The 25240-nt window shown below is 32.2% G+C and overlaps 1 protein-coding gene across 1 annotated transcript in view; it reads right to left on the minus strand.

Moving 5' to 3' along the window:
- Positions 1 to 25240, minus strand: part of LOC126847547 (netrin-3-like) — a 73138-nt gene that overhangs the window by 18309 nt on the left and 29589 nt on the right. Inside the window, exon 2 of the mRNA XM_050587864.1 lies at positions 17061 to 17249. Within this exon, the coding sequence (XP_050443821.1) occupies positions 17061 to 17249 (189 nt within the window). The remainder of the gene's footprint in view (positions 1 to 17060; positions 17250 to 25240) is intronic.

The following is a 25240-nucleotide window of genomic DNA, read 5'->3' on the forward strand; positions in this document are numbered from 1 at the left end:
TATCTACCTTGAAATATCAAGTTGTAACCGATTAAGTAGTATAAATAGCCGTGTTGTACACCATATAAAAGGTTTAACAGTTAAAAGCATTTCCATCGAGAGAGAAACTCGAAGCTTTTACCTTACCCAAGTAGTTTTGCAGACGAGAATAGCGACTACAATATGCTTTTTAACTTTCAACTTAAGACCAGGCCATTTTCGATTTTGAGCCTACACGGTACTCGAATAAAAGCTAGGTACATATTATTATAGAATATAGATAGAGATAGTCGGATACTTGTGCACAGTTTTAACGGTTACATCTGGAGTTAAGTTACTATTTAAGTTTTTTTTTAGTTTTATTATCTTCTCCTTACAAGGCATAACCGTTTGTTTTATTCGTCTATATATCACGCCAACTTTCCATTTAACTCTGTACCGACCGTATACGCGCGCCTGCGGATAAAAATCTCTTTATATTCCTTTTAAATGCGAAAATCTTAGTATGAAACGCATTTGTATGTATACCTACAGAAAGTATCATGTGTCATTGGCTTCTTATCTTCTACACAAAAGTCGGTTTAAACTTATTGGAGTGTATATATTATGTTTACATTTTTTTTATGCATATTAAAAGTCATGAATGAGATAGGCTACCCGACAAAAAAATCTTAAGATATTGCCTTACGTCCGGTTTGTGTTTTGCCAATTTACATAATGCGACATCAAAATATGTAAAACACTGAGGCGCTCATTGTATTAGTCAGTCGCTTCGGTGATGTTTGAATGTAGTATTAATCGAAAACCCAATGTCAGTCAGTCAGTTACACATATTATACAGAGAGAAGACGAGGGATATAATAATAATAATATGGTCGGTTAAATGGATTTCTTATATCGGTTGGCCTTTGCACACACAACCGATCGTGTGTTAAGGGGAAAATACTCTTGGACGTGCGTTGAATTTGCAAAAAAAAAAAACCGTCGCTTATAAATGGATGCTGCAATTATTTATTGTATTTCCAAACGCCATTTGTCATAATTTGAAGGGCAAAATTGTACATGCACACCGTCAGAGCTGTCAACTACCGCGAGGCAATAATAAGTAATAAGTATGTGTGTAATAAGAAATCGGGGTTTTCCCTTATTCGGGGACTACCGGACTACCGGAGGGAGGTTTGTGGATCATGTAATTGAGTTTGTCCTTCTGTATAATAATATCATATAATCCCCCCAGAGCCGCCCTAAAAACGCGCGCCGGTTGTAAACAACAAGGGAGAGGTGACTCACTTTTGTGTTGTGGCGCGAAGGAGACTTAGAGACCGTAGACGATTTTAACCTTATATAATAATAATAATATGTGTATATAAGATAAAATAATCTCGTTACGGCCCCGCGTGTGTTGTTTACCCCGTTTATAGGATTTATAATAATTTATTAAATACACACATTCGTAGAATATAATACACTTGCATGTTGGCGCATGATCTTATTATTCCGGGCAATTGTTTAACCGTATGCAGTGCGCGTTCCAACTTTAAATCTTCAGACTTGTTTGGATAAACGCGCCGTTTAAAGTTTATACGTTATTCGCCAATGGATTACACGGCAAAGCGTATCAAGACCTTATGCATAATATATATATATATATGTAACTGTATACACACGTTGTTAATTTATTACAAACATGTATAGGTATAGTTAAAAGGATGTAATCTATTAGATGTCAAAATAGTGTTCGCCTTGTATACTCGATTATGCTTTAATCCATACGGGTACTGTGGCTGGGTGGTTCAGCAGAAACAAATTGGAAAATTTTCTCCAAGAATTTAAAACTGACATTCGGAACGATACGTTGTTGTAATGTGTGTTAAATATTATTTGAAATAGAAATAGTAGGCTATGCACTCACCGCATGACAATAAGGTGTAGGTTTCTAATCACTGCAGAGTCACTTATATACTGACATATAACAAAAAATCCCAACAATACTCAGCGGCAATCTACATATACATAGTCTGAATAGTTTAGCTGGTCTGGTATTTTGTTTGCCAATGAAGTTATACATTTCAGGTATATTCAGGTTATTACCAGTATACTGGTTAACGAATAAATGGTATCAGCAGTAGGAGTTAATATTATTATCACACAGGGCCTTATCAATAATAAACTGATAACGCACATTTCCATTATCACCACTTAACGCAAAACATTGATAACAAAATTTAACTAGACATATTATATATTTACACAGCGATATATGCACGGGTCAATTATCGCTGTAAAGTAAATTTTTAACAAAACAGATAAAATTTAAAACACGATTTATGCAATAGAATTTATTTTAACTCCAGTTAAACGAGTTGTAACTCTGTGTGTAAATATTTGGTTGCAACCCGGCATATGGCTTTTAAACGCGCGAGTCTTTAAAATGGAATTTATAAACGTTGTTGTTAGGTATAATTTTTGTTCGGCTAACCCAGGAACAACATTAACGGTAGTTATTGCACAGAGGAGTTGGTACTTTTGAACAATTTTCACCCGACGGCGGTTTTTGGCCGTAAATCCAAACAAAACGATGGAGAACATCTGCCATTGATCCAGGGGCCCACTCCTGTGAATGACACTAAGTCGAACAGAGCGACACAACAATGGTCATGGTCCCAGGTATTGGCACGGGACACACAAACGGTAGGGAGAGCCGGGATGAAAGGGAATTGCCCCTCTTCCTCGTCCTGGTCACATTAAAATCGAAAAAGCCGATTTATATTGGACTTACCGGACCGCAAAATCGGAGCACGTGCTGTCACTAAACACCGTTTGGGTAATTTTTTCTCCATTCTGCCAGTATTATACCACTTTATTCGGTCCCTCCAATATTTGTGTATGTATGTGTTGAGGGGGCTGCGACCGAGGAGTGTGTATTTCCGGATATATACCGACGGACATCCTCCGCGGTGGGCCGGAAGTAAGTATAGCTGTATAATATAATATACGGAGGCGAGGTAAATAAAAAACGATTGTACATCGTTTATTTATACTCAAAAACATACTGCAACACTGCCAACGCCAACAGAACTTTTAATATACATAATATTATGTATTATGCGATTTATATTATATCATGACTGAAAATTTGTACAAGAAAGAGTTATCGCGATTCGGATGTAATAATATAAATAATGATTTCGGACGGCTTATTATAATATTCACATCTGTTCGATTGGGTGTGCAACTACTCGACGTTGTGTGTCCTTCAAATATTCGAGTACATATTATATTATTATGCTTTATTGTTTTGTCCGTGCACAACACATTGTTATTGAAAAATAAAAATCATATTCAAAATACATCAGTGGCGGCGGTCCAATCGATTCTTGTTTCTTTAAACTCGGAATGCATCTCGGTAAAATAAACAACAACGACCAGCGACTTCCTTATAACGATTATTCTTATTATTTTCGGTGTTGAGACCGTTAACGTCCCCTTTATTGTGTGTGTGGTCGAAGGAGGAGATAGGGTTATTATTATTATCATCATTATCGATAAACAGCCGCTTCCATTCTCGGTGTAACATGTAAACCACTTACAAGTAATTACTGTACGAGAAAGGGTGAACGAAAACCGTTTAAACGATTAAATGAATAATAACCTATCGCCGTGGCACGCGGCTCGTGCATTGTGTTTAAACCGTTTGATTATTAAACTCGTATAATATTATAAAGAATCAAATATACATATATTTTTGTTTATTGTATTATGTTTAAATGTTAACGCCCACACCTTATAGTTGTTGAAGTGATACAATCGACATAATCTTATTTTTTCTTCCAGACATTGGAGTTCCATCGCTGGATGGTTTCTTCAAACAAGTGATACACTGCTAATTGTATATTATATTAACCACACCATATGCTTATTGTACGAATATTGTATTGTAAAGATTGTAAATTTTTTCTAGATGTGTACATATAATAGTTACTGGATACGTGAAATTTCATGTCGCCGTTTTCGCGTTACACTTTTACTTTCACGTGATAAGAGATAAGAGATGAGTGATAAGAGATAACAGATATACCGAAACATATCCACACAGATGTATATATTACTATTTCCGCCACCTTTGTGGGAATTAGAACCTTATCACATGTTTGTACCTGTTATCACTGATAATAACAATTAAAAGTTAAGCTGATAGCATAGAAATACTATTATATATACAAGGTGATAGTTTTACCGTAAACCACTCTGTATCTTATACATAGGTTTAATAAGAAATTACATTTTTTTCCCTCAGTGTTTTCATACAATGTGATCTCAATTTTATTTATTTCCACCCCTCCCTAACTAATTAAATTTTATATCAACAATTTAAATAATAACGTAAAAATTGTATACACTCCACTTTTTCTCGTGCCCTAAACTTGTAACTTTAATAACTACAATTATAGTTATGCAAAACTGGTTATCGACCAGTGAAAAATGTTTAAATTACATTGTTCTCAATTTAAAAAGTTAATGGAATGTATGCGTTACCATTTAAGTTTCAAAAGTTGGTATAAGAAAAATTACATTATTTGGAAGGTGCAACACCGAAATGAGCTGGTAATATATACGTCTTGGTATTTGAGTCTTGGGATAATCACTTTACGAGCGAAATGCTTTATTAATGAATTTTCTTGAAGGAAGAAAAACCGCAAACCGCACAGAACAACATGTGTAACCACATGTATAGAACTGTTGCATCGCAGGTTATTTATTAACCTTATAATGATTTGTCTTCCTGACGGAAAACAGGCCTTTTCATTTTCCAGCCAAGTGGGGCCATATCATTTATGTATAGCTATACTTATGGTGTGCTAACCTATAATTAGCAATATTATAGTCACTATCGCGTAAGAAGTTTCATTTTTAAGCGGAGTTGAAAAATTGCTATTATTTTTTACGTATCTTAGTTTTTTAAGCTAAAACAAAATGTATATATTTTATTAATACATATTATAACACTGAGGATTATATTGATAATTCATTTATATTGATAATTTTTATCAAATTTTCACAGCACTTATTGTAAAATTGTTGACATTTTCATGTCTTTGATTTGGCATACACACGGAAAATCTACACCATTTATCGACACCGGTTATCAAAACGAAAAAATCAGCTGATTTTTCTGATAAGATAAGAGAGATAAGAGAGATAAAAGATTAGAGGTATGTTTTTACTTTGGAACACAACCGGAAAATTGACAAATACAAGTATACATTCAGCGTTTCCTATTTTTATTTTATTTATTGGAGTTGCTACTTTCTTGTATAATGAAAGATGCGCCAAATGGGACGCAGAAATGAACGTTAGTACCGTATGGAGGTGTACAAGTGTCTTTGTCTGTGAAACAGCTAATAACCGCAGTTTCTGTGGTGCAAATGTCTTCTGTCATCGCGTCTCGTTTGTCTCACCGTGTGTGTGTGTGTGTGTGTGTGTGTGAAACATATTGATACTCCCCGGTTCAATTTGTCAAAAATAAAAAAAACCCCCGAAGAGGACCAACGCGCAAACGAACACGATGGAAATACCGATTTACGGTAATGTTGTTTGCTTGGGTCATTCCGCATGACGGCCAGGATAAGATTTCTCCAAGGGATACTGCACACACCAGGCTTAGGTCAACAATCTCTCTTCTACTACCCCGACGAAACCGTATCCCCAAGGAGCCGTTTACCGGTTTGCCACCAAGAGATATTGCCGTTATAGTGTACCGCCCCTCGTGCACAGCCAAAATAAACGTTTGCTCATAAATTCAGCAAAAAAAAAAACGGTAACACAAAATAAAATATAAAATATAAGCTGCCGGTTTCACTAACTATTGCTAAATACACTCTTAACACAGTGTTAGTTAACAATTCATTTAAATTTAACATCTGGTTAAATGAAATAAGTTTCATTATAACATTGTTATCGTTAAATTATATTTGTTAAGTTAACAAAACGTTAGTTGGGTTACCCAAGCGGTTACCTCGATTCCAACGTTCTCATTGGTTATTAAAATATGTGATAACTGATAAGTGATTGTATTTTTTAATTTGCCAGATTGTTATGGTTTAGCATTTAATTTAACTTTCTTTTAACGTTTCAGTTTATATAAATAATTCATATATATATATAATTTTTTAACACATTGTTTAAATAGTCTATACTTTTCTAAAAACAGTTCGTCATCAAGGTCATTGAAATAATTTATAAGAATTGTGACAAGATTGATAAGAATTATTTCTATAGTTATACTCAGGACAGGCAAGACATAATAATATTATCTAAATTACAAAATACAATAAATTATGATATTTGAACCGGTAATGCAAGACGTCTATGCCATTCCTTTTTACCTAATCTACCTACATAAAAAAACTTCTGCTTACCTAAGGGTAGGGTTATCCAAGTTGTCTTTTCTATTGTTCTCTGGATACTCAATATAAACAAGTTCCTCGTCAAGTGAGTAATTCATTATTATATATTACTAGTATACTCAGTCAACAAACATTATAAAACAATTTCTGAACTAATATAATAATATAAATATTATATATATATATGTACTACAATACATTTTAACATGACGAGGATATTAATTACTATATAGAATAGGTATATAGCTCGATGTGACATTCATGGTGGTGGTGGAGTACCCAAACAAATAATAACAAATGACGTTACCGTTTACCGGGTTACCGCGGTCCTAAGGGCAAAGTACGGGGGGGGGAGTGTAATACGACAGTTGCCATTGATGGATGAGTGATGACCCCCGAATACGTTTTTGTTACCCAGGTGTTGAATGTCATATTATTATTATTTTAAAGAGAGAAAATATGTTTTTTTTATAATACACCGTCGTCCGGACCACACAGCTGTTGAATAGATATTTTGTTGTAAAAAAAAAATAGAGATATTTTTAGATTCTCCCTAGAGCGAGATTTTTTTTTGTCACCTTAACGCTTGATTTGGAAAAATCATTTTACCACATGAGGGAAGGCAAAAGTCGTTAAGTACATATACCTACTACAGTTATAATTTAGTCGAGATTGAGTCATTAAAATGTGTAACCTAACAGAAACCGTTTTCTTTTTTTGTATACTTTGTTCTGTCCAATTTTGTGAGATGACCTGTAACTGTATCTCTATCTAAGACATCAGGGTTAGAAGCCAGCTTCATAATAATTACAACTGTTGTGATACTTAATTTATGTTAATAGAACTTTTTCTGTTGTTGAAAATAAGGAGTTGTTTAAATTTGAATCGATAGTTTTAAACTTTAAAACTATTAGCTATATCTATATGGTCTTCTATACATGACGATTGTATCAATTCTATTTTTAAGTTATTTTAATTAAGATAAAAATATTATTTAATGATTTTCTTTAGTCGTCTGATCTAAAAATTGTAAATATAATAGGGTTTTAATTCTTCACTGTCATGTATTACATGTTGTGGTACATCTATTTTTTTTATAGGTAAAAAGTATGAGTTATAAATAATCCAAAACTATATAAAATAGTCACCAACGGATGGAAAAGTGGGAGATAAGTTCCAAGTAACTTCTTCGCTAACCGTATATATGATTCAACTGTATATTTTACTGTTTACTTTTTGTTGTGTATATTTTACTTTTTAATATAATATTTGTAACCGACGGTGATGATGGAAATTACATTATATTGTAATAAATAAACCGATAAAACTGTTTCCGCGTTGACAGCATATTATTAATCACTGGATGGTGTTCCAACGCAGTCATCTTGTTATGAATATTGTCTTGTAGTCTTTTTTTTTTTTTTGATATGTAATAATTTATAATAAAATAAATAAGACAAATGATAGAGCGTACTTTACAATATCCGGAATGAGTTAAGAAAGACATCTGACCGATAATACAGCTAAAGATATAATATATTTGTTTAAAGACGGGTCGAATATTAAAATATTCCAAATCTTTTTTTTTTTTTAATTTAATGGGTGAAAGTTTTACACGGTGTGTTGGTAGTGTACTTTATGATGAATGCATACATGTTAATGATATCTCAAGTAGTGAAAAATCGTGTACAACTGTTGGGATCAGTAAAAAGAAAAACAGCCAATAGTGAACTAAAAGTCACACATAAGAAAACAATACAAACACTTTATACTTTCATAATCCTACAATTTGTTTTGTTTTTTTACGAGACCTTGGAAATTAGACTGATGTTTTACTGTTATATATTATTAACTGTTGACTTCAAAGCTCATAATATTGGTTATTGTTACAATGTACTCTAATTTTGAGGTTTGTCAATATATATTATGCCACGCTATGTGTGTTTTATATATTACACATAGAATGACATAATATATGTATAACACACGAGACACTGTTTGTTAAGCTGTCAAAAATCAGAATTTAAAGTATCTTTTTACATGTAAACGCGTCTAAGTTTGTATGTTCGATTTGGAGCTCAGAAAGTATGTTTTTTAAAATTATTTTTTTTTTGGGTAGACCCAAGATATCTTTTAAACCGCTAAAATAATTTTTATTTTTTATGTAGCCAGCTGCAATTTTCTATAGAACAGAAATCACAACAACCCAACTAAGTTGGACCAGACACTTAAAAAGTTTAAAACCGATGAAAAACCCTAAAAAAATGGACTTATTTTTTAACGGCGCGCCATAACTTTTTTATTAATAATAGTAGATTTTGTTCTAAATTTAAAATGGAATATTAGTAGTACATTTAGGCCGTATGTCCTCCTGTTATCACACCTCCTCCTATCACTGATAAGAGAGGTCCATTTGTTAACGCAACTCCTTATCAATAAAATTACTTCTATCACTGAGATAACTCTTATCGCATAGATAAGAGGAGGAGGTGTGATAACAGGAGGACATACGGCTAAAACTTACTACTAATATTCATTAGACATAATTATTATCAATATTTCAGGCACACCGCAAATACTAATAATATATTTTGAAGTTAAATATAATAAGCTTATTTAAATTAAGGGCTAATCGGCTTGCATTATCAATAGGTAAAGATATATTGTTCCAAACTTCCAAAGACTTTTAATATGTTAACATATTGTTGTCGGTACAACAGCCACAACACATTGCACATATTTTAAAAGCCATTTTCTGTTTTCGGTGTTTGGCGAAAACCTATTTAAATGTACACGAGTGACGTGTCGTATCCATCCGTCACCCTCGTGCTCACATGTTGGGCGCTATCAATCATATTGTTGTATCATTTTTCACAGGGGGAGAGCCGTTGTAAGTACATTTCCTGCAGGAAACACACCGGGAAAGCCAGGAATTTCCAGGACACACACACACCCGAAATTGAGTTCACTCAAGTTGGAGATTCGATTCGAGGAGGGGAAATTTATGCATTTCTAAATCAGTCAACTGAATTATAAACGAATTTAATGAATGTATATAATATATATAATGTATAGAAGACTTGTCGGTGAGTACGATTTCTGACCCTCTGATTCCAACAAGACAGTAAAATGTATCCAAACAAGCTATCTATAGCTATATTCTGGCCACACTTGCACATATACTCGACTTACAAAGTTCCAAGTACATATTATTCAACATAATTTCTATTGAACATATTTTCCAATCTTTAAACAGCGTCGACCCGCAAGCAATCGTTTAAAAAAAAAATATAAAATACCTAAACTATTATTATATTCAACCGAGTAATTTATCAGATCTTGCAAACGTGCAAGCACAACTAGAAATTACACAAAATAATATCATATAATTTGTAAACGTTATCATCGAGAAAATCGTTACAAAATACCGACCCTGCAAATAATAACACATGTAATCCGCTTTGTTTTCATACAAAACAGTAATAATATTATTATTATCATACACAACAACGTGCACATATAATAATATTATGGTGTTATCTTTTGTCCCTGTAGCGTTTAATTACTAGTTCCATAACCCGTTCAACAACAACGAGGCTTATAACACATCCGTTTATATGAATAATTGTGTGTTTGAAACAAAAAAAAAACATGCCTGTTAAAAAATACATACATAAACATGAACGCACATTAGAAAGCCGAGAAGAATAATGGTCAGTGGTTTATTGCTAATAACGACGTTAACGCGTGGCCGTCTGTAATTATTATTGCTCCAGATAAAACGGGTTTTGGAACCGTGAATAGGATATTATACTATTATTATAATAATAATAATAATAATAATAATAATAGACGAACATCAGCAGAAAGATGCACAGAGAACAAGTCGTTATTACAAGCTTCTGGCTAAATCGTAGGTGTTATCAGTTTTGGCGGCATCGCCTTTGTCAAGCCTACACAAGCTAAGAAGCTCTATCACCGTGTTAACTGTGAAAAAATAAAATATGAATTTAAAATATTATATACTTATCACAACTCGAACGTGAACTCCAGTTTGTTATTTAAATAGGTATTTTTTTTGGCATTTAACGTCACACGTCAAGTGCTTTACATATTTTATGTGTTATTTACCTTCTTCCGTGGCCCTAGGGAGAGGCTCTAGGGTTTTGCGCATTACCATATAAACAACTATCTGGGATTTTCCGTGGAAATTTTATTGCCTGTAGGGTGGTTAACTGTTAAGTGACAAAAAAATAAAAAAATCCCCAGGCATGTCCTCAGGCGCACGTGCACGTTCTTTTTTAGACATCTATTACACCATATAAGATAGTAATAATATATGTGATATGAATTTATAATAATAAACCACCGGCAGCTCATTTACACTGACCGATTGGTATGCGTTTAATAATATAATAGTAGGTATGGCCGACCACTGTAAGCATCAATTATTAACCTGTACACTTGGAAAAAGGAATTCTTTGGCGGTTTAATGCTGTATGTTGATCCTAATGCGGTTACTGTCAACGTTTATAAAAAAAACCCAGCAAATGGCAAAAGGGATAAAAAAAAATATGTGTTTCACGGTTTAAGAGGGTTGTCCTTAACCCCATCATTAATAATTATAACGGCAAAATGCGGCTTTTGCAAGCGTTGTTTCTCAAAGTTGTTATTACTTATTATCAATAATCTACAACATGGTAACTTACAATATGATCAACCACCTTCCCTCTGAACCTTTAAAGCCATATACCTGTAGTATTAATATTTTAATCTCGGCCTGCATTCAAAACATCTATACCTATATATATATATATATATATGCACAAGGTCAACCCTTAAAAACGTACTTGGTTATAAAACACGAGGTAAACTTAATTAAAAACTTTGTAAAATTTTATGTTATTTAGACTAGGAAGTTAAAATTAGTTTTTGAAACTATAAAAGTTTTTCACTGACTTCATACGATTACGGTTTCATACTCTCATCTATAAAATAAGATGTACAGTTTTTTATAGACATTTTACAACCCAAATTTTTTATCTTGACAATACTTAACGTTTAGGTGTTTTTTTAAGTATTTATTAATTATTTAATTTTAATATAATATAGTTTGGTGTGTATAAGTCGGGTGTTAAAATAAGTCGGGCAAGTAAGACATCAATCAGTTGTTAAAGTAAAAAAACTCGGTGTATGAATTCGGCCAACGAGTGGATCACTCGAAAAAGCCACAGAGAACAGCAAAAAAATAATGTAGATATATATATATATATATATCCCCTTTACTTTTTAAGCACCCCAGCTTTACATTATGTAGCCGTTTCTTTGTATAGAAGTCCATTAGTCACGTTGAGGGCATTTTTACAAGCATCCATCAAAGACTCGAACCTCTTTGCTTTATTTCGAATACAATCGCAGTGTAAGTATGAGTATTGATACATACTATAAGGTGGTGTAGGCCGTGAAGTGAAATTTAAAAAAAATAGCATTTTTCTTGGTCTACCATATGTGTAGCGGTGCCCGGTAAGATTAAGCACCCGTATGGGGTTAACCGGGCACGTGAAATGAGATGGCAAACCGAGTAATTCGTTTTCACAGGAAAAAGGATCAATTTGTCTGACCTTTGCTCTGGTAAATATCGTCCAGTCTGGTAGCCTTACAACACACACACACACACACATTACACACCACCACTGCCAATCCCTTTGACTAACTACAGGTCAAATAAATCCGGTCTTGGAAGTCCAAGTTAGGTTTTGGTGGTTAAAGACAACGACGACGATTGACATTTTGACTTTGAGTTTTCTCCTATGCCGTCAAGTCTAAAGCTCTATAAACCGTGGGCTTAACTTCCCACAGGGATTCCGACATCAAAATTATACATACAATATATTATTGACAATAATACACTTACTACAATCCCCCCCCCCCAAGCCATGGCTTTAAACGATTCTGCGGTGCTCGGCTAAAAGGTCTAACAGCTAACAGCTAATTTTGGTAAAATACAATTTAAAAACTTTCAACAAAAACATAAAATATGTAACTACGGTTGTTGTATAAAATACTTTTTTACACGAGAAAAAAAAACAATTCATCCCTTATAATATATTTAAACCCCATTTTCGCAATTTTTGGACTTATAATTGGGCGTTACAATATAACTACATATGTAAACATTATTATATTATCTCCTTCGTCATTAAATAAATTACATTTTTAATAAATCCATGTTTTTTTTGTTAGTTGTTGTTGTTGTTATGCAGCTTATAATTTTCTCGACGGTTCCCCGATACGATATAAGATGAAATTAATTAGTTGTTATGAATCTTAAAAAAATAACGTTAATCCGAAATAAACACTAATAACCTCAGTGTTATAATAGTTTTACGTGCATTTGATTTATTATGTCTTAAGTCATGGTAATTTATGAATTGCGTTTCTCGAAGCTTAAGTGTGTATATATTTTGCTCACGTATGAAATAATAATAATAGTGGTAATAAATCACACCTGCGATGCTATTTGGCAATAAAAAGACTTAAAGGATTTAAATATTTTTTGACCCTCTCGGTCCACCAGGCGGTAAAAAAATGTTGAAATATATATTTATATTATTTTTGTATATTCTATATAATATAGTTTCTATATGTAATATTATTGAGAAATAAAAAAAAAAGTATTGCAGTTGCAATTGAATGATTAATTGCACACTTAGAGTGAATATTATTTTGAGAACGTTTCTAATGGCTAAATTACTATTCAGATTAATATATTATATTTAAGACTGTTACGCCGATGATGTACATGGTTGCACACATATGAGATATGGAAACAAGTACCTACCTAATTAAGTTTCCCCACGATTAGATAGATGGATACTTTCTTTTTTTTTAAAAAAAAAAAAACAATTTATACTTAATTTGTATCACCAGCGCAGCAGCTGCAATTGTTTGATAATGATATACAACTGTTCTAACATTTGGTTAATTTTTTGGTAATATATTATATTTTTGATGTGAAGCTGAAAAGGTTTTACAGCTTTTTTAAAATGCATTTTCTGGACTAATTAAACTGATTTCAATATCTAGAATTTTGTACCTACTTGACACTTCCTAATGAATAATTGCATACTATACTATTATCATACTTGATTTTTATTAATATGTAATTCTACACGGTGTTCTTCTTCTTTAGGTTATTGAGCAGTGCAATTTATGGTTTAGCTTTTAATAAAAAAAATAGAGTCAAATTCGATTTTTTACCAAAATAAAGGACCAATTTTAATTTCAATTAAAAACGTTTAGTTATAAAATATAAATATTTAATGTGTCGCTCTATAAAATAAAACACAAATAGTTTTTTTTTTATTAAAAAAATTGTATTTTTACATGCCTATTCAATTACCTTCCTTGACACAATAATCAATACATATATATAAATATTCCTTACTTTGAATAAAAATACATGATAATTCATAATAATTGTAAAGAATATGAGTATTTTTTTTGGCACATTTTACCAAACATTATATTTGTCAATTCTAAAGGGCATTCGTTTATAAAATGACATCTATCGAAAGTAAATGTATTGATAAAACACTATGTTTGCTCTTTGTTAGTTTTATTTTATCATGAACAATATTTACTTTCAAATATTGTTACTACTTCCAGTTATTCTTAATTTACAGACTTGAGTCCATAATACTGCGCGACCCATTGGAGTAATGTAAATTTGAAGTAATAAGAAATAATGCACTTGGCCCGGGCAACCTTTTTGTGTTGGCGTCGTTAACTCCTCGTAGGTTTAACACGTTTTGGTGTACCCGTTAACTATGTGTACCTGTGTGTAATACGTTGTACTTAAATGTGCTTCTTGTAATGCACATAATATTCATAAGTTTTTTTTAATTGTCTCTTTTATTGCCCATCGTTTATCGCGCTTATTCGACGGTATCTGTCGGTTGTCATGATGGGGTCCTCCTCCGGTCATTAGTCAGCATCCAGCACACTGGATATAGAGAGTGATCCTTGTTAATCCCACGCCATAAGTCACGTTTGGGCAATAATGCCACACCAACCCCCGCCAGCCCTTGTTGGCCTAAGCCGTGTTCGTGAATCTTAAGCAAGGATCTCATATGTGTGTGTGTAATACAATATATGCCCGGTCCGTTTCAATCCTCACGATTTATCAATTTTCTTTTATTACAATCAGACTTGTATACTATATTATAATATTATTATAATCGGGTGATATGCGTGTTACATACCGTGTTCCGGTTTACTGGCAATAACGTCGGGTGTGAACATTATCACTTTTATAATATGCAAGTATTATAGTATAATATGGTAATATTATAGTATATGCGGTGTTGTGCAAAGTTTGACAAAGCCTAACAAATGATATTATACAGAGGTCGTTAGAAAATCAAACCGACCGAATCGCCAAACGCTGATAATAATATAATATAACGGTTTAATTTTAATACAACCCCGGGACACTGATAACAATTAACACGGGGAAAATACTTATCACACAAAAACGCGACGGCCATAGTCTTAGAGTGTCGCAGTGTGACCATTTTCGTAAAACTAAAAGTAGAATATAACTTTTCGAACGAAAGTCAAAACAATAATAATTGATTTAATGTCTTGAAAAATTGAAAAAAAGAGGTTTTAATATGTGTTAGCAATTAAAAAATTTAAATTATTACTAATTTAAAACAAATATATTTTATAAAAAACAAACCGTAATATAAATATTTTAAACTGATAGTACGGTCATTATATATGCCCTTTCAACATGACGGTCACGTTTTTTTTTACTTTAAGAGTTAAATTTATATAGCACATTTTTTTCAAAGATTTTTGTTTTTTATGATTTATATATATATATTGGAAATTCAGACGAGGCGGTCCCTATTTTGGGCAAAATTATATTATAAAAGTTCAATATTGTTGTCATAGATAACATACATATCTAAATGTCTGCTATATTAATGTGCGACGTTGTTGATTGTCAGTCGACCGACCGAGTTTGTCTTATACTAGTACTCGGTAGGCTCAATATATAGGTACATTGTACACTGTACACAGTTGTTGAAACTGATGTACTTAAGGAGAAATACAAATTTGAATTTAAACTAAATTAAATAAGCCATCGTGCACGAGACTGGAGAGCAGTGTACATATTATTATACTACTGTTCAGAGGTTGTCATGGAAACAAATCAAACGTATTTCACAGAGTCTCTCGTTTGGAGAATATTATAATAATAATAATATGCCGTTTCTTGGATTTGCTTTGGTTTAATATTGCCATAGCCGTGTCGTCAATGTGCTTTCGGGCCAGTGAATTTTACTCTCGAATGATATTTAATAAACGCATACATTTATGAATCAAAGGCAACGACGCTTGTGTGCGGCACAGAGAGTGTAAAAAAAAATATTAAAAAATGATTTCACCTTATAAAATACACCACGCTAAAATATGTAATAATTAAAAAAAAGTTTTTAGGCGTACAGTGTAATATCACGAGGCGTTAATAATTTTTCTGAAAAACAATTATAACGGAAAATAGTTTTAAATAAAATAAAAAAGAACTAACAAAATTTAAAAAAAAAACTGTTTTTTCAAGAAAGTTTGAGTGGTAAATGTTGTAGACTTTGTTAATCGTTTTCTATGCCTCTCACTTTTTCAAAAATTCAGATAGAAAGTATTCGATTTTCCATAGCTTTTTTTTTTGTAAGACTGAAACTAAAATTGTGTTTCTTCGAAGAGGTTTTTTTAAAAAAAATTTAACTGTCAAAATTCAAGTCATTGTTTTTTTAAAATAATTGTAAAGTTAAAAAAAACTCCTCGAGAAGATATACATAAATATGTTCAGATATTTTTACAAAATGCTATCCTTGTAATTGTTTATATTAAACTTTGTTAAAACTAAAACATTTTATTTAGACATTTTTGTTTCGCTGTGGGAAAACGAAAACTAGGAAAAACATCTGCAATTATGCAAATACAAGTATAAAGTAAACTTTTTACTTGGAAAAAAGTGTATCATTAAAAAAAAAATGCATTTTCATTTAGACATCAATGAATATTTATGACATAAATAAACAAATAAAAAAAAACATAAATTCAAGTTAGAACCGCCACGTCGGTTATTCGTCTAGTAAACCGTATAATAGTTGTTTCGGCCTGACCTCTTTTTTAAAAAATATTTTTTATTTAATCTTTATAGATACTATTTTTTCGGCATATCCACCTTATGTTTGCAGTATTTAACTGAAAAATTAATCTTCCCAAACAATTATGTACTTTCTATCTAGTTGTCGGTTACTACCCCGAACGGACCGCGTGACTAATATTGTTGTCAACATGTGTTTTTTAAAATTAAATTATTCCAATGCCTCCATAGAATGGATATAAGGGACCTCGACGTCAGTTGTTTCTCAATAAGCCAATTTTTACTCTATTCTACTGACGCAGTTTTATTAATTTTTCCATTTATTTTTTCTTATAAACTATTCTTAAACGAGGTACATTTGGTTTCAACGACAATGACAAGGCATAGATAAAAAACTTGCTTAAAAGAGTGTTTTTCTTTTATAATTTTAATTTTTAGCATTTTCTTTTTTATGTTATTTTTTTCCTGCATTTTAAAAAGTGAAAAATAAATACCTTTGCAAGCCTTCCGATGAGTGATGGGCTTAGTGGGGTCCCTGTAGTATCCTTCTTTGCAATAATGACAGTATCTGCCAGCCGTGAAGTGTCTGCACTTGAGGCACACGCCGCCGCTCACCCGACCCGACAGTTTGTACAGCTCCATGTCGAACCGGCACCTTTTGGCGTGTTCGTTGCAATTACACGCTGCAAAAACAAAAACGTTGGTTATGTACTTTAAAAAAATATAAATAAAACATGTTTTGTTACATGTACACAGTGCACACAAAGGAATCTCGTCAAACATATGTATAAAAGTAGTACTGCGCCCGGCCACGTTCAAAAACTTTCAATTTTCCGAAATCAAATAAAAACAAATTGGTAACGAGAAATCGATAAAGTTCGGTTTGTCTTGAAGACGAGGTCGTCTCTTTATTGGATTCAAAAAAAAAACTCACATACCAGTTTTGCGTTTGATTTTTTATTTGAATTTTAGATATTATCCGCAAAAATACACTCAACTCGTATGGTAAATTCAATGCCAACAGATTTACATAATATATTAATAATTATATTCACCGTGTAGATAAACCGTACATACATAATAGGAAACACTTGTGATTTAATTTTATGAGATACGGTTGTGTAAATTTAATTTAATTAAAACACACAAGTAGTACGTTTTGGTCGTATGTCCTCTTGTTATCACATTTCCTTCTCTTATCTATGCGATAAGAGTTATCTTAGTGATAGAAGTAATTTTAAGGAGTTGCGTTAAAAAACAGAGCTCTCTTATCAGTGATAATAGGTGGAGGTGTGACAACAGGAAGACATACGGCCAAAACGTACTACTCACATATATTAACCTAAAAATAAGATAAAAGTACAAACTTTGAAATTGAATAGAAGATGTTAGTAGAATTTTAACGTGAAATTTGCTTAATTAGTTTGTTACAAACATGTTTTTACCTTATCGTTTTGGGCTAAAATAACTATCTGAGAAGGGTAGGAATAGAAATCTTAGTTTTGGCAACACCTATGCCAAAATAGAACTCAAGTTTAACAGATTTTGTTAGTCCCTTGTGTACTATATAAAATAAAATAATATTATAATAGTATAAGAAAATGAATGCACATTATAAAGTGAAAAACGTTTTAACAAATATGACTATGGTTATAGAAAAAGTTGGCAAAACAAATAGTTTTAAAAAATTTGTTCAAAGTACTACACTAATATAAATAACCAACATATAAATTTAGTTGACTGTTTAAGATAGCCGTACGTTCAAAGATGAGTTTTACTGGTTAGGTTAAATTTATTACCTCCGAATGTCTTGGAAATAATGTAAAATATTGCTTTTGGCAGGATAGGTGTATAATAAATGTCTGAATAATGCCTACATCAGTTGGATGAAATAAATAATAGCTTCGTCTCGAATAAAACCAAAATAGTTTACTGTCCTTTATAATGAAACAAAATAGGTGACAACTTGTGTTAAAAAAAAAAACATTTGATACCCCGTAAATTCTTATGGTTATTTTTGTAGTTTATCTGCATATTAAAATGTATATTACCATAAACAAATTATAGGAAAATATCTTTGTCTTTGTTGATTTATTATATGGAAAGGCGGCCGCTGGCCTCAAAACTCGACCCGCACGACCATTTAGATGATGAAATAGCAGTTTTATCAATAAAAACATACACACAAAGTTTCTTCATGTGTTTCCATCGAGCTGTCTATTTCTAAAGTACTTCAAATGAATTATAAATGTGTGTCACTATATTATAGAAATAATAATTGTGAAACGTTATTTGATACTATATACTTCTGATGATCGGATCCGGAATTTGAGGAGAACAGTAAAGACAATTGTATTGTTTGTGTAAGACAATACCACAGAGAGGTTATCTGTAGTGACTCTACATATAAGACATATAGTGTATGTTGTATGTAAAGTACACTGGTGTGCATTAAGTTGCTGAATGGATAAAGTGACTGAAAAGCTTTTGGAGCAGAAATCGCTATATACCTTATATGTATCAATATTATGTTGTATACTTCTTAGACCTACTGACTGACAGGCTGATGAGAGTGCTAAGGAGATACGATTTTACTAGTATAATATAGCCACATAATGTGAATGAAACTTAATTTCGAGTAAGTTTGAACGACGCTTTCAAACTGTCATAAACAAAACAGCCCAACAACAACAACTAAATATACACTGAGTAGTCAATCGCATGTATGAATATTGTCGAGTAAACTGCATATGCATTGAAGTTGTACAGATAAAATAAAAAAACATTTTTCAGCCGAGTCTGCAACTACGAAAGAACATTTTCATGTCTCGTTGAAGTACCGAATAAATTTAGAGTAGTGGTGGAATTATAGATACTGAAATAGTATATTAACAAGCAGTACCATGCTAGTATCTAAGGTGGCTAGTATATTAAAACATATCAAGTTCCTGGATAATATTTTACTGTTTTCATAATATCTGGCCTAAAATAATTCATAGCGAATATGACCGTTAAATTATTGAATTTTTTTTCAGTTATAGTTTGATCGTTGTGAATATAACATATATATACATACTACTATAGCCATCCATACTCAAGTGCCTATAGAATAGGATATTTAACATCACCCCCCCTTCAACTCTAATATCTTATATCTTATCTCTAATCTCTATCTCTATCTCTATCTTATCTCTTATCAGATAGCGTGACATCTGATAACGACAGCGTTTATTTAACGCTTTTTTGTAACACTTTTTTTCGGTTTAGCCAAGACATGAAAATGTCAAAAAAAAATCAGAAATTGTTTCAATGTAATTTGAGATTTTATTATTATGATTTTATAATGCGTGTGGCATTGTGTGTATAATATATAATGTATAACAGCTTTTAAACATAGAAATCATTGTTAGATTACATGTTTTAGTGAACACATCCCATCTACGACGCTAAGAAAGTTTACCACTGCTTTGAGAGGAGGTCAAAGAATATACAGCAACAATAATAATAAGAACAATATTATGCACTACTTCGACAGTCTCCCGGGACGGATTGTGTTTAATAAAGCAAAATGAAACATTAAGAAACTTTCGAGTAGAATATTATAATATGATGTATCAGAGAGAAAAGTTCAGGGTAAAACTTTAGCACCGGAAGCGGATATAATTCTGTCGAAAGTAAGCAATAGCGATATTCAACGGATTTGAGCGATGCGATATTTTATTAATTTTGGCGTAAAACCCAAGCAGAACATTTTTACCGTCTCAAACGAGAAACAAAAACATTCGCCTGTTTTTTTACTGTTTTATGGAGCTCACCGTGCAAGTCCTTCCGGTATTATAAAATATCAAAGATCTCCATAATATAATTTATGTTAATTTCAAACAAAAGTTTGCTGATCCGTTAAGAAGACACATAGAAACGCAACCACCGAGTTGAGGCTTAATTTATTTTGTGTATGTCATTTGACGACAATCTACACAACTGCACATAATATGGGGGTAGACAATGACGGCTATTATTAATAATTTGGCAAAACGTCACTGTCTTTGGTGATACAGTGGAAACTATATGAGATGAGGGTTTCACGGGGTAACCACAAAAAAAAACTTACTTATCTATTTCGAGAACATTGGCTTGGCCAAGTTCCACCGAAGGAAACAGATAACAACTATTTTTTTTTTTGCTGTTGTTAATTTTCTTCTCGTACTCTATCTTTGGGGTCTATTATGACATCCGCAGTAGTGATCTTGATTAATGACAGCGTCCTATATGAAGAGAAAGAGCTACTCATAATAGTCTGAAAACCAAAAAAAAAAAAAATGACCTAGAAAATTGCATCTAGTTACAAAATAGTCCTCCGAATTATTATTCCAAAACTAATATAAACAATATTAGTCATGACCTAATCGGTAGTTCAGATTTTACCAAAAAAACTGTCTCAAATAGATAAAAAAAAAAAAAAAATGATTTCTATGGATCAGCTAAGAAATTATTATCGTCAGCTAACATCTTGAGGCACAACTGTAGAAACTATATTATGGTCTCGCGAGGGTTATGATATTTAAACAAAAGAAATGTCCAATATTTTGGCCTTTAAAATAGTCTACATAGGGAAGGTGATCACTTTAGGGAATATTCAACATAAAATTTATGTTTGATATCACAAAATAATAGTCAAGTCCAAAAATGTAACACGTTATGGTGAAATCAGAAATTTAGAAACTATAAACAGATTTTAAATCAAACATTTTGTTTTTAAATATTCAGTCTTTCAAAGTTACTCTCTGTACACATAATATATTGCTACTAATATACTAAATATGATGTAATAATGCTTTAATATTTAATTAACATTTCAACAATAATATAGCACTACGGTGTTTTTACTTGTGAAAATGTCTTGAAGTAATGGTTTTGTGTTATGAAATAAATTATGGGTAGCTTAGACGCGTCTCCCCTTGCCGGCAAAACGCATTTATTTTGTACAGCTAAATCGATTTAGACAGTTTTTCATTTCATTATCTATAACATCAGAGACGGACCAAGAGAAACTGTACACTATTGACTTATATATATATATATATTAGATTTATACACAAGTTGAAGAGTTACAGCCAAAGGATTTTTATGGATTTCCAGATCGTTCGAGGGGAAAATTAGCTGCCGCAGGAAATACTACTCTTTTCGGGTGTGTTTGTACATAGAAATAACAGAAAAACGTTTGACTTTATATATTATTTTTTGTTTTCATACAGTTAAACATTAGTCCGTCGAAATTGTTTTTGTTCTTATAAATTGGTAAAAAAACAATTTGAAATTTATTTTGTAAGGAAATTAAGGTCATAATAGGTCAACCACATAAATAAATATATATATATATATATATATATATATATATATATATATATATATATATATATATGTATGGAGGGTTTAGTGCACAAGTGAACCAAGGACTGTCATAGCCGATTTCCAGTAAATGGCTCTTAAATTGTATACATGTCTCTTATTCACTGTGCTCTGCATATGACACTACTAATTATTAATGCGTTGATCCAGCAGTGAGTACAATAGCAAAATGTATATTATGTCCCAAAGGATAACGTTCTGGAATAATACTTAAATTTATAGCAAATAATCAAAACATAATATTTAAGTTTTTTTTTAAATATAGGTGTACATTTAATATTGTAGAACGACTACGGGAAGATGTAAGCTGAAATTTCCTATTCTAGACCACTATTGGATTTACCATCGTGTCCAGAGTCTATGGGCATACAATCAAAATGGCGACAAGTGAGTTTTTTTGATCGAATTTCGACCAACTATATAGTTGAGAGAGAGAGCTGGGGTTGAAAGTACAGCTCGAGTACTGCGCCTTTAGGCCAGAAATTATGGCTGTTAATTGAAAAGCCTGGTAAACGCTAGGGGCGCGATTACTACGCTCGGTGTTCCCCATCATCCCTCGGGAAAGTATATCGGGTAGTTTCGCGAGACGCCGTACAGGTGCTAGTTCTCATTAGCATGAGACCAAAACCCGTACATATATTTGCACTTGACCGACATGCAGTCGAGTATAGTATAGTCTCCATTGTGTCCATACAACGCACAACATGCACTTCAAATCGGTATATAAAATATACTATATCGACAGATGTAGCGGATGCTGAACCCGTTTCCATAACCATATAGAGCTCTTAAATGACCCTTTTAAAATAAAAAAAAAACACACACAATGAGTTGTATAAGTTACTACTCATAGTCTTGTATTATAGGGTCAGAGAAATAGTCGTGAACAGAAATGGCCGATAACAACGTTATTATCTCGAATATACTTAAAAAGTAAAGCTAACACTGAGAAAACGTTTTGAAAATTAAAGATTTTAATTGAGTAGTAAACAAAAACAAATGAGAAATGTCCCAGTCCTATGCTATACCGGTGTTACAGCTTGTCCTTATATGTAAAAAATACAGGTAGAGGTATAAACATTACATGAAAAATAAATATTTTATTGATGAAATAACTTCATGAACAATCATGAAGATTGATGAAACTTATTAAGTACTATTTTTCGCATTGAAACCGGCAATGATAAAGATGTTTTTGATATAGTCCTTTTATTGAAAGTAATATCCATCAATATTGTGATAGCCATCAACAAAGACACTGTTGTTTGATCGATTTTCAACTATATTCCGGTGTGAAGTTGAACACACAAACAGATGAGTATCGACGAAAAAGTTTTTCAATTTATTCTCCAATGTGAATATCACACTGATTAGCATATTATTATATACGGATTCACCGTGCATAATAATATTAAGTGTGAGCTGAGAACTTTTTAGGTGGGCAATCCGGTGCGACGCTTATAGAATAATTCCTCAGTTCTGGCAAATATACTTATCTCCCGAAGACACGCATCGTTTGTTTCGGAATTCATCGAGTACAACTTAAACGTTCCGTTTCGGAATTCGGTTTATAATAATTGTGTATATGATAATATTTTTGGAATTATCAGACTCGCATCCGCACGTCGAAGGCATGCGAGGAGTTCAGGTGGACAGACAACAGCAGCAGCGTCTTCGGTCTTAATATTAATGACTTTTTTCTTAGCTTGCCCGTGTTGATAATTATTATTAGTAGTAGTCGTGCTTAGGCAAACGGCAGAGTGCACGACCGGAACGAGTGTGAAGTTATGATGACGGTGGATTCGGTGTTGAGAGATACGGGCGACAAAATTGAATAAAAACACCACCCCGGGCCCTCTGGGAAATATATATGAAAACGTTGTCGCTGTCCGTGAAAAAGGATTGATGAGCATATCCCCTGGGATAATACGGACGGTTCCGGATGAGTTTAACGTCGCTCAGCATAATAATAATAATAATAATAATAGGTGCGACCGGTATAGAATAGAGAAAAAAAACTAACGAGTATCCACACTACAAGCCGGCACTACATAGGCACGTGTATATATGTCTTTATATACAAGTATAGGACCCTGGAACTTTTTGGTAGTTTCCTTATCTCCAATCTCTTATATTTTATCTCTAATCTAGTATCCCTAATATCTTACCTCTAATACATTATCTATATTTTTATGTCTAATCTCTTATGTCTCCGCCATTATCTCTATTTTTATCTCTAATTTTTATTTTTTTTATTTTTTAGTATAAACGCTAAGAAATGGCTTAAGAGTACAGCACATTAATACAAGAATACCTGTTCATACAGCGAAACAAGACATAAAGATAATTCTTACACATAAATTCATACAAATAAAATATTATACCTATATAAAAAATAATAATAATACAAATTAAGTAATATACAAGTGACTCTAAATGTTAAAGAAAAACCGGATTACTTTAAGTTTATTTTTATTTTCAAATGTTAAAAAGTGTTTCTTAAGAATGTCTTATTTCTACTCCATTATCTCTATTTTTATCTCTAATCTAGTATCTTTAATGTCTACCTCTATTTTTTTCTCTAGTTATCTCTATTCTCTTTTCTTTAATTTATTATCTCTATTTTTCTTTTCTTATCTCTTTTTTTCCCCTAATCTTTTATCTTTATTTTTATCTCTTATCTCTTTTCCCTCATCCATTATCTCTTACCCTTTATCTCTTATCTAGTATTTCTAATCCGTTATCCCTATTTTTATCTCTAATCTAGTATCCCTAATCTCTTATCTCGAATCGATTATCTCTAAACTAGTATTTCTAATCTTTTTCCTCTAATCTATTAACTATCATCTCTAATTTATTATCTTTACTCTCTTTTCTCTCTTAACTCCCCCCTCCTTCCTCCGCCGCCACCGAGTGTGACAACCAGCGTTACGTTTCGGACAAATTGTTAAAAAGAAAACTGCACCAGCTCAACGCGCTGAAACCAGCTGTATTGCAAATTGGTAAAACAACAGCAAGGAAACTGGGTAGAATGTAAAAAAAGAGGCCTCTTATAAAACACAATATTAAATTGTTTCATCTTGTATACACATTGAGCGCATGTAAATTCCATCGACTCTGACCTTTTTAGGTAAAAAAGTATTTTTTTTTCCACGGTTATTTACAACACAGAGAAAAATTGCTTTAAAACTGAGTTGTTCTAACTGAATCGAGTTAAACGCTCCAAAAAAAAAAAAAAAATTAAGGAGCCTGGAATACTAAAAAT

The sequence above is a fragment of the Adelges cooleyi genome, unplaced genomic scaffold, assembly GCF_023614345.1.
Source record: "Adelges cooleyi isolate 19-005CV unplaced genomic scaffold, UGA_ACOO_1.1 ACOO_flye_CR_arks_rails_tigmint_CR_PRNA_108, whole genome shotgun sequence".
Taxonomy (NCBI): domain Eukaryota; kingdom Metazoa; phylum Arthropoda; class Insecta; order Hemiptera; family Adelgidae; genus Adelges; species Adelges cooleyi.